Here is a 15,563-nt window from a genome sequence, read left to right on the forward strand (position 1 = left end):
AATATAAATTACAAGAAAATATAAATATACCACACAGTCTGTGTAGCTCTGTAATTAGAGCATCGGATGCAACAAATTCAGGTCTGGAGTTCAAGCCCAAGCACAACAGGTATATCCAGAGTATTTTCCTCTGGCTTATCTGCGTATGTTATGTTTCCATGAAAGTTTAATGTGCTAGTACGATGAACGGTTCTTCCCCAGTAGGCCCTATACCACAGTCATTTTTTACAAATGCTCGGAATTTGCAATGTACAGCTGTATGTTATAACTATCTTCAACACGTCGTTTAGTGTGTGAGTGGCTGAATACCATTCAAATCAAACAAACTATCATCTTGCATTTGTTGATTACAAAGCGGTAACCAAGGGGGGGATACGATGTCCCAAAATAAAAAAAAAATCTGAAAAAAGAGACTTTTTATAAACAAAACATTGTAAATCAGCCTTTTTTGAAAGACAATTTTAACTAGATGGACCACGGTTCTCGGATGTCGCGGTTTTCGACGCAAAGCGTCGACCGTGATGCCTCCACCAAAGGGAGTGATGTGGCACATACTCACAAGTTGATACAAAGCTGGGTGACCCCGGATGACCCCTGGGTGACCTCCCAAACATTTGGCTCTAAATGTGACTGTACTCACCAAGTTTCATGGCCATATGATAGTTCAAACTAATTTGACATCAGATGACCCCTGGTGACCCCAAAATGACCTCCCAAAAATCTGGCTTTAAATGTTGACTGCACCCACCAAGTTTCATGCCCATATGATAGTTTTTAGTAATTTGACCTCAGATAACCCCTGGTGACCCCAAAATGACCTCCCAAAAATTTGGCTCTAAATGTTGACAGTACCCACCAAGTTTCATTCCCATACGGCAGTTTTTAGTAATTTGACCTCAGATGACCCTCTGGATGACCTCGGATGACCCCAAAATGACCTTCCAAAAATTTGGCTCTAAATGTTGACTGTACCCACCAAGTTACATGCCCATATGACCATTTTTGTTAATTTACTAATTTGACCTCAGATTGACCTTTGACCTCAGTATATGACCTTGAACCCCACCCAAAAAAAGTATCCATAGTTTTTGACCATGACGCACCTATCCTGAAATTCTGAAGTCAATCCGCCCATTCATGCCCGAGATACAGCATCCGGACGGACGGAAGCACGGAAGCTCGGAAACTCGGACATTGCAAAAACAGTATGCCTCGCGGTGGAGGCATAAAAATTGTTCACTTTCAGAAAAAAGTCTTTTATGTACAAAACATTGAAAGTCAACCTTTTTTTTGCAAGAAAATTTCACAAAATGTTCACTTTTCAGAAAAAAGTTTCAAATTTTTAATGCATGTTATTGCATTGTTTTTCCTCCTTATTCTTATCTGTATCTGCTGTCTTTGGCTCAATTGAATCAGTCCGATTCCATCAAATGTTGACATTTATTTTAACAGATAAAACGTACCATGACAGTCTGATCATCCGATGCCGAGACCAACTTCTGTCCTTCCTTGTCAAATGATACTGATAGCACCCAGCTGGTATGGCCCTTGTATACGGTAAGTGGTTTGAAGGTATGGCTATCCCATAGCTATATGCAAAAGAAAACAAATAGTGTTGACGTATGTACAAACTAAGCAAAAAAAAAGTAGATTGTTTATGCTACATGTATAACAAAATTATTTGTAGAATTTGTTCATTCTTTTATGTTTTGGGGTTACACTTAAAAGTTACAGTTTAAGTGATGATAAAACAAACCTGTTTTACAGGACATACCTACCCAGATTTTGCATTTTTGGAAAATCTTTTTTTTTTTAGTTTCCCTACAAATCATGAACAAGTTTTTGGAAAAAATTATTGAATTATGACTTAAATTTTTGTAAAAATTCAGAACATTTTTCAAGATATGTTAATTTGCAAAAAAAAAATCATCAAATTTTTGATAACTTTTTCATGTTGGTGGTGATATTTTAAGGTCATTTTAGCCTCTGGGGATAAAAATCCCGACCGACCCTAATACTTGAAAAGTCTGTCCACATGTGAAACTTGTAAGGTTTTTCTTGTTGCCTTATTTCAAATTTATTTTTACCTTCGAGTCAGGTTTTAATTAGCTGTCAATGAACCATAATAATATAATGATCCATAGACCAATGTGCCGTAATATTGTTCTGAACATAAATTATACAAATTTGACAAGTAACTGAATCTCCTAGAATTTTTTTGCACCCACCTTTTTTTTTGAAAAGTGGGGGATGAGGCTATAGACCATAAAATGCTCTTTTAAATGTGCAATGTCAAAAATAAAAATGACTTAAGGGGGTACTACACCCCTCGATAAATTTGTGTCTATTTTTGCATTTTTCTCAAAAACTAATAACACAGTGGTAACAAAAGTTGTGTACATTATAGGGGCAAGGAATCCAATTACTACACTGGAATTTGAGTGACCCAAGACAAGCAGTTCTTTATTTATGATAAGAAAAGAGGTACCGCTAGAATGTACCTCATTTTCTATCATATATACTGAACCACTTGTCTTGAGGCACTGAAATTTCAGTGTAGTAATTGGTTTCCTTGCCCCAATAATATAAATAACTTTTGTTACCAGTGTGTTATTTTTTTAGAGAAAAATGCAAAAATAGTCACGAATTTACCACAGGGGTGTAGTACCCCTCTTAAGTAGCTACAACTTAAATCATGAATAGTAAGCACAATTAAATGAATTAACAAATAACAGACACACACATCTTCATTGCACAAAACAAATTCCAAAACATGTACCGTATTTGTTCCAATAAGCGCCCATGCCCCAATAAGCGCCCACCCAGGGTTTTTTCAATTTGCTAAAGGGTACCACTTGCGTCGAATTGACGGATAGATGTCGATACAGTGAAATAGCTGGTGATTATAAGTCCTGTGTAAACTTGCAATACATTTTCTGCATCAGAAAAGCTACTAGAACGTCTCAGGACCCTTTTATAACGTACGTAAATTCGTCTCTAATAAACGCCTGTTAGGAAAAAATTAGGTAAACCATATAAAAAATAAGCGCCTATCAAAAATGACTTTGTCAGGCGCCCTGGGCGCTTATTGGAATGAATACGGTATATGAAATATTGAAATGACATGAGTTATTCCAATTGAAATCCATACACCCCTATGGAAGATATGACTATAATCTCCAACACAGGGGGTGTCAATACAGTCATACAGGTGACCCCATTTGAAATTCACACTCCCTGTGTGGAACATTAAAGTCATGTCTTCAATAAGGGTATATGGATTTCAACTGGAATGGGCTATTGCATATAAAATCCACACTACCACTGTGGAAGATTTTGGAAATATCTTCCACATGAGGAGTATGAATTTCAAATGGAATGAACACATTAGGCAGCTCCATTTGCAACTCACTCTCCCTCCATGGAAGGTTCAGGTTGAATCTTTCTCAGAGGGTGTATGAAATTTAAATGGAGCTGCCTAATGTGCTCATTCCATTTGATATTCATGCTCCCCTTGTGGAAGATATTTCCAAATTCTTCAACAGGGAGAGTGTGGATTTTAAATAGAACAGCCCAATAGCCCATGAAATATCCATACAACATTTTGCAGGAAGCACCTACCCAAACAGAGAAGTCAGAAAGTCCTCCAGCAATGACTCCATCACTTGGAGAATAGGCACAGCATAAAATGGACGTAGACCTGCTTTCACATCTGCCAATTTGTTCACCACTGTCTACCTGCCATATCTGAAAATAATTACAAGCAAGTCTAGTTACAGCCATCATGTATGATTTTTTTTAAATGAATTTTTCAAACCTTTATTAGGCATATATGTCATGTTTACACATTTACACATGTCCAATCTTATACACTTGGACCCCGGTCAGACGTGCCTGTTTTTTTTTCAGATTCAGATTAAATTTATTTCAAATTTGTGGCCCGTATGCCAAATTACATGAAATATTACATTTGCAAGTAAAGATGGTCAGACCATGGTACGGGTAGTGGTGACCACAGCGACCATGGTCAGACTATAGTAATGTTGTACTATCGTTAGCGCCCAAGTTACTATGGTCAGACTATTATAATAATTAGTACAAACAATCAACTGTGTGACCCACACAATGCGTCATCAGATCATGCATTTCAAGCATGAAAACAAGCTCTTGGTACACTCTTGTGTGACCGTACATTGTTTAATTAACTCGGAACCATGGTAAAGAAAACAATGGCCAGATGATGCAATTATGTACGCCTGACCAGGGTCTTGGATTCAGCCAGATTCATTATGCTTGTTGGATAACAAATCAATGTTGAATTAATGCCTTAATAAGACATTAAATCCCCCATAGAACACCAAAGTTAAGTGACCCAGATTTTCGTTCATTTTGCCTCATTTATGTCAGCTTAAAATGACTAGAAAATCTTCCTAACAGTTGTTACTACTTGACTTACTTGACTTAAAGCCGTCCTCCTGAGGTAGGTCTCGGAGATGGCTTCCCAACTAGTTTGAGTCTCCACAGCTGTCTGTTGGTGGCCAGATGTCCTGCCGCTGCAATTGATGGTATTCCTGTCTCTGAACAGAAGTGCTTGATATCCTCGAGCCACTTTTTTCCCGGTCTTCCTCTGGGTCTGTTGCCGTCTATGTGACCTTCAAGCAGGATTTTTGGATATCGGGTGTTGTTCATTCTTTTCACATGACCAAAATATTTGAGTTTTTTGGTCATGATAGTTGTAGTCAGTTCTTTGTAGTAATGTAGTCGCTCCCTGATGCTAGTATTTCGGATTCTGTCTCTACGTGTGACTCCTAATATTCTCCTCAACCACGCCATTTCAAATACTTGCAGTCTCTGTTCCTCTGATTTCTTGAGTGTCCAGGTTTCGGCACTATATGTGATGATGGATAGGACCAGTACTCGGTATAATTCAAGTTTGGTTGAATATTTGATGTCTCTCGACTTCCAAATGGGGTTCAGCTTTTGCATGGATCCCATAGCAAGACCAATCCTACGTTTGATATCGTTTTTTTTCATTGCTGGGGTTTCTGATATTACCCTCCCAGGTATCTGAAATCCTCCACCTGCTTGAGGGCTTCCCGCCAATCAGAATATCAAGTTTCACTTTTTCTCTGTTGATGACCTGGACTTCAGTTTTGCTGATATTAATAGTAAGTCCAAACTTCTTGCTGAGAGTATCAACTCTTGTAACCTTGTAGGTCTTCTTTTGTTTCAGCCAGGAGGACAATATTGTCTGCGAAGCGGAGGTTGTTGATGTACTGCCCTTGCACTTTTGCACCTATCTGTTCGTCTTGGATAGCCAACCTTAACACTAGTTCCAGCAGAATGTTGAAAAGTTGTGGAGACAGTATGCATCCTTGACGAACTCCTGTCCTAGTGGTAAACCAAGGTGTAAGCTCTCCATTGACTCTTACAGTGCTTTGAGATGTTCCATAGAGTGCTCTTAGAAGATTGACGGTCTTTGACGGGTAGCCCAGGTGTCGCATGGCTTGCCACAGACCCTCTTGCCATACAGTGTCGAAGGCCTTCTGGTAGTCTATATAGTAGCAGTACAATGGTTTCCGTTTTTCGTTGTACTTTTCAGCCAGTTGTCTTAGGGTGAAGAGTTGGTCTATGGTGCTCCTTCCCGGTCGGAAGCCTGCTTGGGATTCAGCAAGTATTTCCTCTGTTCGGGTTTGCATTCTTTTATGGAGTATGCTACAGAATACTTTTCCTGCAAGGCTAAGGAGGCTGATCCCTCTGTAATTGGAGCAGTCTAACTTGTCCTTTTTCTTATAAATTGGAACAATAACAGCTCTTCCCCAGTCTTCTGGAATTTCCCCCGTGTCCCATATTCTGTTGCACAGTTTGTGTATAATCCTGACACCTGGTTCTCCTGTAGCTTTCAGTTCCTCTGCTGAGATCCCATCAAAACCAGGGGATTTGCCTGTTTTGAGATGACCGATGGCTGCTCGAACTTCGTCTATCAGGATGTTTGCTTCCTCTCCTTCTTCAGGAATGGTTGGAATTGTTTGGAGGATGGAGGTGTCATCAGGACTGACTTTGTTGAATAATTCTTCAAAACTTTCTTTCCATCTATCCTTGACTTCCTTATCTTCAGTTAGCACGTTGCCATTTTTGTCTTTGACACTTGACATTGATGTTGAGCGAGTCCCTGTGATTGTTTTTCTTTGCTTCATGCGCATCATCCACATCTTTGCACAGTTCACGCAGCCAGTTGTCTTTACACTCTTTCGACTTCCGTTTTATTTCCCTATTTAGAAAGTTGTACTTGGGTTTCAGAGTAGGGTCCTCCAAGCGCTGCAGTTTCACTTTACTTCTCTGTCTGCTTATCTCTAGGACCTCAGTACTTATCCATGGCTTCTGTTGTTGTGGTTTTTTCTTTCCAAGAAGTTTATCAGAAGTTTCATTGATTGTATTTCTGATGTCATTCCATAGGTCTTCAATCCCGACATCAGTATCTGGGATGTTTAATTGGGGTTTGAATCTACCACCTATTGTCACTTCATATGACTCTCTAATCTCTTCCGATTTGAGTTTTGTAACCTCGTAGCGAGGAAGTCTGTTTGCCTTTGGTTTCACTTTCAGCTTGAGTTTTAGATCAGCAAGGACCATCTGATGGTCTGATCCAATATCGGCGCTTAGGGTAGCTCCGTGAGTTTGATATGCTGCTATTCCATTTTTGTTGAATAAGAATGAAGTCAATTTTGTTCCTTGTTGTACCATCTGGGGATTCCCAGGTCCACTCGCGGCTAAACTTTGATTGTTTGAATTTGGTGTTTGATATGCAGAGGTTGTTGGTGGCGCAAAAAGTTTAGGAGTTTTTCTCCTCTTTGATTTCTTTCACCACAGCCAAATTTTCCAAGTATACCATTCCATGGTTCCCAATCCTTGCCTACTTTGGAATTGAAGTCTCCCACTACTAACTAGTATTATTTCATAAGTTTTGGCAGAAAATAACAAACTAAAAATTTGACGAAGGAGGCGGCCTATATGCTTCACCCTAGCAGGGCATAAGACGATGCGAGACACCAATTAATATATGCGAGGATCGGAAATAAACAATGCAAGCCCCAGAAATTTTTAATTTACATGACGTATTTGGGGCTTGAGCAAACTGACTGTCAGTTTGCTCTAGCCCCAAACACGTCATTTAAACTAAAAATTTGACAGAAATCGTATACATATGACACAATCTGGAGGCCAAAGGTGGCAAATTTGAAATTCAGATAAAGGCAAAAATATGGAGTAAAAAAACAGTAAAATACTTAAGAAAAAGGACATCACAAAACTTCATTAACTTAAAAACCAAGTATGCTAGACCTTTGGTGCTTTCAATATATGATAGCCTGATGTTTGTTTAAGGTAATAATTATATAGTAACTCCTTTGGCCTCCATGGACCAGATCGTGTCATATATTATGGCTTTTAAAAATCAGTTACTAGGAACAAAGTAACAAGTGGCTTTAGTAAGGAGTATGGCAAATGTGATGCGATCAAGTAAAATTAGTCATTTGTCGGAACAAAATCAAAATTTAGTTTTTAAGTTCATTATATGTGCCATTTTCACCAAGGCTTACTTAATATGATTATTTTCTGACTGCCATATGTTGTTTGCTGTAATCATTAACTATACACAGATGACAGCATATTACATAACCTAGGCCAAGTATATATAGAGGTTGTGCATATGACATATCATCCCGTAAATATGGCAGACTACTCATATGCATTCAACAATAGCATGATTGCAATGTACTGCTCACACACATAACAAATGCACTACGATCAAATAGGTTGATGACAACATTTGATTGAATGGACTGCACTGCGCCATGATTACGGTGTCCTTCACCGGTTCAAATCCTTGGTTTGGAGCCAATCGATAAAAGCATGCAGGGCCTCTATATATAGCCTTGGTACTTACATGGATTTCGTTATCGGCACTTGAGGCTATTCTTCTGCCATTGGGTGAGAAACAACAGCACGACACAAAATCACCATGCTTTTCATAACTAATGGCTATCTCCCCTTCACTGACATCACAAATCTGCAATCAATAAAAAGATTAGCTTTGAACAGAGTGTGTGATGTTTTAAAGGGAGTCTCCGACAATCATAACATTATGCCTTATATTTTAGAAAAATAATTATCAAGCACGAATCACATGGTTTTATTTAAAACAAATTCATGTTGACCATAAAAACGAATAAAAACAGTCAGCTCTCAACACGCGATATTCAAAATTCCCGCGCCGAAATCGTCTAAGTGCAATGTCGTAATGGTTATTTGTGTTCAATTGTCGTCAGCCTTCATTGTAATACTGGGACGTCATTGCACTCGACAATTTCGGCGCCCGGGAATGTTCAATATCGCGTGTTGAGAGACGGATGTTTTTATTCATTTTTATGGTCACTATGAGTTTGTTTCAAATAAAACCATGTGATTCGTGCTTGATAATTATTTTTCTTACATATAAGGCATAATGTCAACGATTGAGTTTAAAAAAATTGAGGATTGTGATAAATAGCACACTCAAACTTGTGAGGAGTGCTATTTTGTGAATGATGAGTGTAGTTGTACGAGTGCGAGTGTAAGCATAAAGATTAAGGTTCAATTAAGGGGGTACTACACCCCTAGCCATTTTTTTGTTTATTTTTGCGGGTTTTTTTTTCAAAAATTATAGTGCATTGGTGACAAGTAAGATAGGACTACAACTACTGCACTGAAAATTCAGCAACTCAAGGCAAGTAGTTATTGATTTATTGATTAAATATTGGTTTTCCCTCATTTTTGACTGTAACTCCACAACTGTTGTCTGTGCTGAAATAAAATTTCCAGTGTAGCAGTCCTTGCCTATCTATAATATACATATCTTACTTGTCACCAATGCTCTATAATTTTGAGAAAAATGCAAAATAGGCACAAAATTGGGCAGGGTGTAGTACCCCCCTACTAAGGAATACGGAGGAGTGTGATCGCTTTTCGCATTCTTCAAAACTCAAAGCCTTGAGTTTTAACTACCCTTGTGCAGACTAACCCTATAGCAGCAACAGTGGTCAATGGCTAAATGCCTTCTTATGCTGTCTTAGATTAAGAAACACCATCTAGAAACTGCAGACGTCCACATTTCCTCTGTGTTCACAGTTACACATAGATATCTCATGCCTGTGTCCTCATTTACTGCTGTTCACAAACCTGTGTGCATCCCTCCCCCTCCCACAACCCATACACACACTGCTCTGAACTTTATGCTACCATCTTTTCAGCAGGTTATAACAAGAATATAAACTAGAATTATGCGGTTCGTAATTAAGGTGGCCCACACACAAAGGTGTGTAAATAACAAAGGTTTGTGAATAAAAGTTATATGCAATATTATGCAAATAAGCTCATTAACAATCATAAATATGCAAATAACATGCCAGAGAACTATACAGCACATTAGGCCACTATATACTATCACAATACCAGTTAGAAGTTGATCGGTTATCGTGGTTTAAGCTGCAGTATGGATTCATGAAAATGTAGGCAATATATGCAAATAAGCTCATTAATATTCATAAAGATGCAAATAACATGACACAAAACTATACAGCACATCAGGCTACCACATCCTATCCCCATACCAAGTTTGATATAAAATTGGACGGATTGAGTGTGATACCTGAATTTATCGGTCGAGCTAGAGTATTTGAAAATACTTCGTCTCGCATGATATTTGAAAACTCTAGCGAGACTGATAAATTCAGGTATCATGCGAAATTATCCGTCCAATTTTATCATTATTATGTCTTCAGAATCTTTTTTTGGTCAAAAACATGATTTTTAGTAAAAAAACATGATTTTTGGTCAAAAATGTGATTTTTGGCCAAAAATGCGACTCTTGGTCAAAAATGATTCTTGACATGATTTTTAGTCAAAAATATGATTTTTGGTCAAAAATGTGATATTTGGTGAAAAATGTGTTTTTGGACAAAAATGTGATTTTTGGTCAAAAATGTGATTTTTGGTCAAAAATGTGATTTTTGGTCAAAAATGTGATTTTTGGTCAAAAATGTGATTTTTGGTCAAAAATATGATTTTTTGGTCATGGCTTGTCACATTTACAAAAACAATCACACCAAAAGAGACTTTTACACATAAAGTATATGAACTATGCACTCTATGAAGAGGCTACAGATATGAAAAAACCCTGTAGCTCCAGGTGACCGATACACAAATTGATCAGACAGCCAGGTTATGTACAAAGGTATAGGATGCAAGATTCTGAAGACATAATAATGAAGTTGATCGGGTATTGCGTTGGAGCTGCAGAGTAGATTAATGAATTTGCTTCCGCCCGGACAACCAGGCAGCCAAACAAACAAAGAAACAGGCAACCATCTGGATAACATAAGCCCCACACATGTGTGGGGGCCAACAAAATTACCTTGACTGTCATATCATCTGAGCAGGTTGCTATCTTGGAGTCATCTGGTGAGAAGCAGCAAACTTTGACTGCAGCAGTATGGCATGTTAGTTCTTTCAGTTCTTTGCCTGTTTTCACATCCCAGATCTTCAGGTAAAAAAAAATTATGACAACAACAATGAGAAGGGAGAAGTTTCAAATTTGTATCCTGGAAAAAGTCCTGGAAAAATAGTTTATTATTTGTTTGATCATTCTATGTGGAAATATACAAGTACCCCCACAAGAGGTCACTGTCCATGCCCCACCCCTAGTGTAGTGACAGCTGCCAGCCAGACAGATTTTATGGTTAGGATTAGGGTCAAAGTTAGAATTAGGGTTTGGATAAGGATATTAGGGTTAGAATTTACTTTATGGTTGGGGCATTACCATTCTAAAGTTGCATAAGTTCAATAGTTCAACTGCATTTTGCAGGGGAAAGGTTAGGCTGCTGTAACATGTGTTGGCCATTTAAAATGCTAGAACTAAAGAACTATGTGTTGCATGATATATGTCCCCTGTGACTGGGTCAATTAAAAGTAGGCACCCAACGGTTTAATTTTCTGGAATTCAGCAAAGTTAGGGTTATCCCTCACCCTGTCAAATCCAACAAAGCTCAGAGTGCACTTCTTTGAGTCAGGCAGGGTAGTCTGTCTGTCCCCTTTCCTTCTAGATATAAAGATGGAATTGCATCCTAGCCTATAACTAGGTAACTACCTTAAGAGTCCAGTCTTGCGAACATGAAGCGATCTTGGTACCATCATGAGAGAACACGCACATATACACCTCTTCTTCATGTCCCTTTAGTGTCTTCATACATCTACCATCTTTAGAATTCCAAATCTGAAATAAAGAAAGGTATTACTTAGTCATTTTGCTTTAATTCATAAAGAGAAAGTCCCGCTTGACCAGTTCGCCACAGAAGAGCTGACTTACACCTGTTACTTTGATGACAGACAAAACAGAAGTTACATTGATAAATTTCAACCTTGACTTATTCCTAAGGAACTTAAACCAAATACAGGTCTTCCTCTTTAAGCACACATACACTGTGAAGGTAAGTGATAATTTTTGCTTTTTTGGAACAATGATAAGATGTGCTACTGAAACAGACAAAAGGGGAAATGTGAAAGCAACCTGATCAAGACAAAATCCGACATAAATAGGAAGAAAAGATTACTTTAATTCAGCATAGTACTGTGTTTAAGTTTGTTAGAAACTTATATAAGCGAATCCAACGAGCCAAGTCATGGTCAGGATTTGGTCGGCCATCTTTGGGTAGCCGCTAGCACCAACCTGGTCTTTTGAGCGCCCCATTGTGCAAATAAAAGCCGCCTAACACCTAGAGAAGATGCAAGGACGAGGAGGGTTAATAGAATAATATATATAGGCCCCTACAATAGAGATAATTCCGCAGGTAAATCCGTCGCATCTATTCATACATAGTCCTTTTGTTCGCAAGTACATCCATTTGTAGCTTTTGATATAGTTAATCCGATTATTATGTCACTTCAACAGCGAATAGACCATGTAGAAGCTGTGTGTTTTGCCGAAGGGAACTATAGGGCCTATTGTGTTGTAAACTTTATCATTCTGTTGTCTACCTGTGTTTTTGTGGAAGGTGTCACACGGGTGATGGCATGCAGTTTAAAATTTCCGCCAAGGCCGAATCATATCACATTTTGGGTGCATTGTAGTCGACGGCTACCCAACTAAAGGCTGCTAGTCAGGTGTAGGAATGAGTGGATTTGGATTCGTCTATAAGGCGGAAAAAATAAGACTCATAACACTGTGTATTGATATAGAATGGCGTGCTGTTGGACGCAATGCTTAAGCTAGGTGTGCGTTGCGTAATGCGTGACTATAGCGCACACTTATATGAATTTACACGAGCGTGAGTTGAGACTTTATTGACGCGCACAGTAACAAAAGCCAAATAATTTCAACCGAACAAACTTTAGCACTAGACACCAAGCATGCACTAATATGAAGGCACCATCCGCGGAATAGTCACACCAGCTCACATAGTCGTGTATGGCTATCTGCAATAGCCCATTACTTACCCTGACTGTCTTGTCATGTGAACATGAGGCTATCGAGGCACCATCAGGAGAATAGTCACACCAGCTCACATAGTCTGTATGGCTATCTGCAATAGCCCATTACTTACCCCGACTGTCTTGTCATGTGAACACGAGGCTATCGAGGCACCATCAGGAGAATAGTCACACCAGCTCACATAGTCTGTATGACTATCTGTAATATAGCCCATTACTTACCCTGACTGTCTTGTCATGTGAACACGAGGCTATCAAGGCACCATCAGGGGAATAGTCACACCAGCTCACATATATAGTCTGTATGGCTATCTGCAATAGCCCATTACTTACCCTGACTGTCTTGTCATGTGAACACAAGGCTATATCAAGGCACCATCAGGGGAATAGTCACACCAGCTCACATAGTCTGTATGACTATCTGTAATAGCCATTACTTACCCTGACTGTCTTGTCATGTGAACACGAGGCTATCGAGGCACCATCAGGAGAATAGTCACACCAGCTCACATAGTTTGTATGGCTATCTGTAATAGCCCATTACTTACCCTGACTGTCTTGTCATGTGAACACAAGGCTATCAAGGCACCATCAGGGGAATAGTCACATCAGCTCACATAGTTTGTATGGCTATCTGTAATAGCCCATTACTTACCCTGACTGTCTTGTCATGTGAACACGAGGCTATCAAGGCACCATCAGGGGAATAGTCACACCAGCTCACATAGTCTGTATGGCTATCTGTAGACACTAGCTGTTGACCTGAACCACTTTCCCATACCTAGACAAGTAGAAAAGAAAAACAAAATGGGTGGCTCAATTATGGTGATTGTTTGAAAGTGTGGCATCATGGAGGAGCTCCTGACTTATTCTCTTTTAAAAACATCTTCAGTATCACCTGCATGTATACAGATTACTGCTACATTGTAGGTATGAACACAGCAACATGTATACTTTTGACTATTTCGATCTCGTCCGCAAGACACTATAAAGACAAATTTATCTAGTCTAGTTCAAATAAACATAGTTCTAGACAGATAAAGTCTAGTTCGATAAAGAGAGAGAGCTTTGCACAGGATACAATGGCCTCATGAACTTTACTGGTCATTACAAATGTCTTTGCTACCGATGAATGCAATATGCCTCAACTGTTTCATTTCCTCTCCAAGATACAACTTTGGTCTCCATATAGGGTGAGCTCTGCATAGCATACAATGCCCTCATGAACTTGTCATTAAAGATGCTTGGTAGAGATAAATGCGCCATACCTGGACCATCGTATCTTCTCTACAAGAAACTACTCTGGATGCTGTAGGGGGAGAACTTTGTACAGGATAACATGTCCTAATGGCCTTTTGATTTGATGTCTTTGCTAGAGATGAACGCCATAATAATAATAATAATAAAACGGCATTTATCCACGCTTTCTGAATACTCAGATTCCTCAAAGTGCGCCACAGGTCGATATGTGACACAATCAAGGGAAATGAGTCGGATGTCGCTAATATTGATTTTGAGATATTGGCAAAGAAAGTGTTAAAATTCTTTTGTTTTATATTGTTTTCAGCGATTGATAAATTGACATAACTTCATAACGAAAAGTCATATCAACATGTGATTTTTCAGTTTCTGAAAGCTCTATATCTCCTCTTTAGAAACATATGTAAAGCTAATTTTCTACCAGGGTCGACATGTGACTCATTCCCCTTGATCATGTCACATATGCTGCCAAGCCCCAAAGGGCAGCGCAAGTTGTCCTCAATGCCGAGTGTGACAGACAACAGGCCCGGGCTGATCCCCTGCTCTTTACGAAAAGTCACTTACATTTTCTTATGGAGGGCAGAATTAACCGTCCATTTGTTACCGAAATGAGTAACATGTAATTGAGAAAACAAATGGACATAGCTAGTTCTGGCTTTAAGCCCTCGATCCATATGCTCTCTCAGACTTTGCTTATCTTGCAGATACGTGCAAAGAGATGTTTATAGCATACCTTGACAGTTTTATCGTTTCTACATGGCACACAGGTGCTGAGAACTTTGCACATTACAATGAAATTTTTACCATGAGATGCGAATCCAAGCAAATAAGATATACCTTGACAACAAGCCGATCATCAAGTCATGCGACCCCGGTTTACCCCGTGGGTCACATGACTAAGCGTTTACCGCTCCACCTCACTTTCTGATGAAATCCCATGGATGTGGTATGAAATATCAAGTAAGTCAAATAATTGTTGACAGAACTGTTTAAAATCTTATATACCTTGACTGTTTCATCCTCTCCACAAGACACAACTGTTTCGCCATCCGGTGAGAACTTTGCACAGGATACTATGCCGTCGTGGACTTTACTGGTCATAAGAATGCTATCCATCACTGGAGGGCGATTCCTTCAAGGAATATAAATACACATGGCAAAGAAATTAGTTACTATCATACATGACTATACAGAGTGTCCTAAAGGTTGTGCATTCAATTAAAATGGTCATAACTCTAGTACTCAGCAACTGACAGCAAAAATGAAGATGTATTTTGACTACAATTCATTTAGTATAATTATTGTATAATTTAACATTATACATGTACACTGATGTATAAGCCCATACAGAAATTAGTAATACACAAATGACAATGGAATAACATCAAAACCATTAATCTACCCTAAATACTAGTAATCACCCTCCTTTGGCTAGTTTCACTCCCAGCCCACCATTAAGCTTCAGCCAATTGGTGATGATCAGTATTAGGCCTTGCTTGGCCACTGGTCCTGGACTGGTCAGTCAATTGCTCATTGGCCTAAGGATGATTATTGTAGAATTAGTGGTCACACTTCTAAGCCCTTGTTGTTTGGGCGAGGAGGACGTTCTTAAAGCCCTTAACAAAGCTTCCACAAAGTCTTGCTTGCTCGACCCTGTGCCGACATGGTTTCTGAAACAAAATATTCATGTTTTTGTTCCCAGTATCACACGTATCATCAATGAATCCCTTCATACTGGTGTTTTTCCTGATAACCTGAAGCATTCTATTGTCACACCCATT

At 39.0% G+C, this 15,563-nt stretch overlaps 1 protein-coding gene across 1 annotated transcript in view; it reads right to left on the minus strand.

Annotated features, from left to right (window-relative positions):
- The window catches only part of LOC140155496 (apoptotic protease-activating factor 1-like), a 68,726-nt gene that overhangs the window by 21,502 nt on the left and 31,661 nt on the right, over nt 1-15,563 (minus strand). Inside the window, exons 10-16 of the mRNA XM_072178359.1 lie at nt 14,788-14,914; nt 13,178-13,303; nt 11,183-11,308; nt 10,451-10,576; nt 7,946-8,068; nt 3,622-3,747; nt 1,464-1,589 (exon numbers count right to left, since the gene is read on the minus strand). Of these exons, the coding sequence (XP_072034460.1) occupies nt 1,464-1,589; nt 3,622-3,747; nt 7,946-8,068; nt 10,451-10,576; nt 11,183-11,308; nt 13,178-13,303; nt 14,788-14,914 (880 nt within the window). The remainder of the gene's footprint in view (nt 1-1,463; nt 1,590-3,621; nt 3,748-7,945; nt 8,069-10,450; nt 10,577-11,182; nt 11,309-13,177; nt 13,304-14,787; nt 14,915-15,563) is intronic.

Source organism: Amphiura filiformis, chromosome 6, assembly GCF_039555335.1.
Source record: "Amphiura filiformis chromosome 6, Afil_fr2py, whole genome shotgun sequence".
Lineage (NCBI taxonomy): Eukaryota > Metazoa > Echinodermata > Ophiuroidea > Amphilepidida > Amphiuridae > Amphiura > Amphiura filiformis.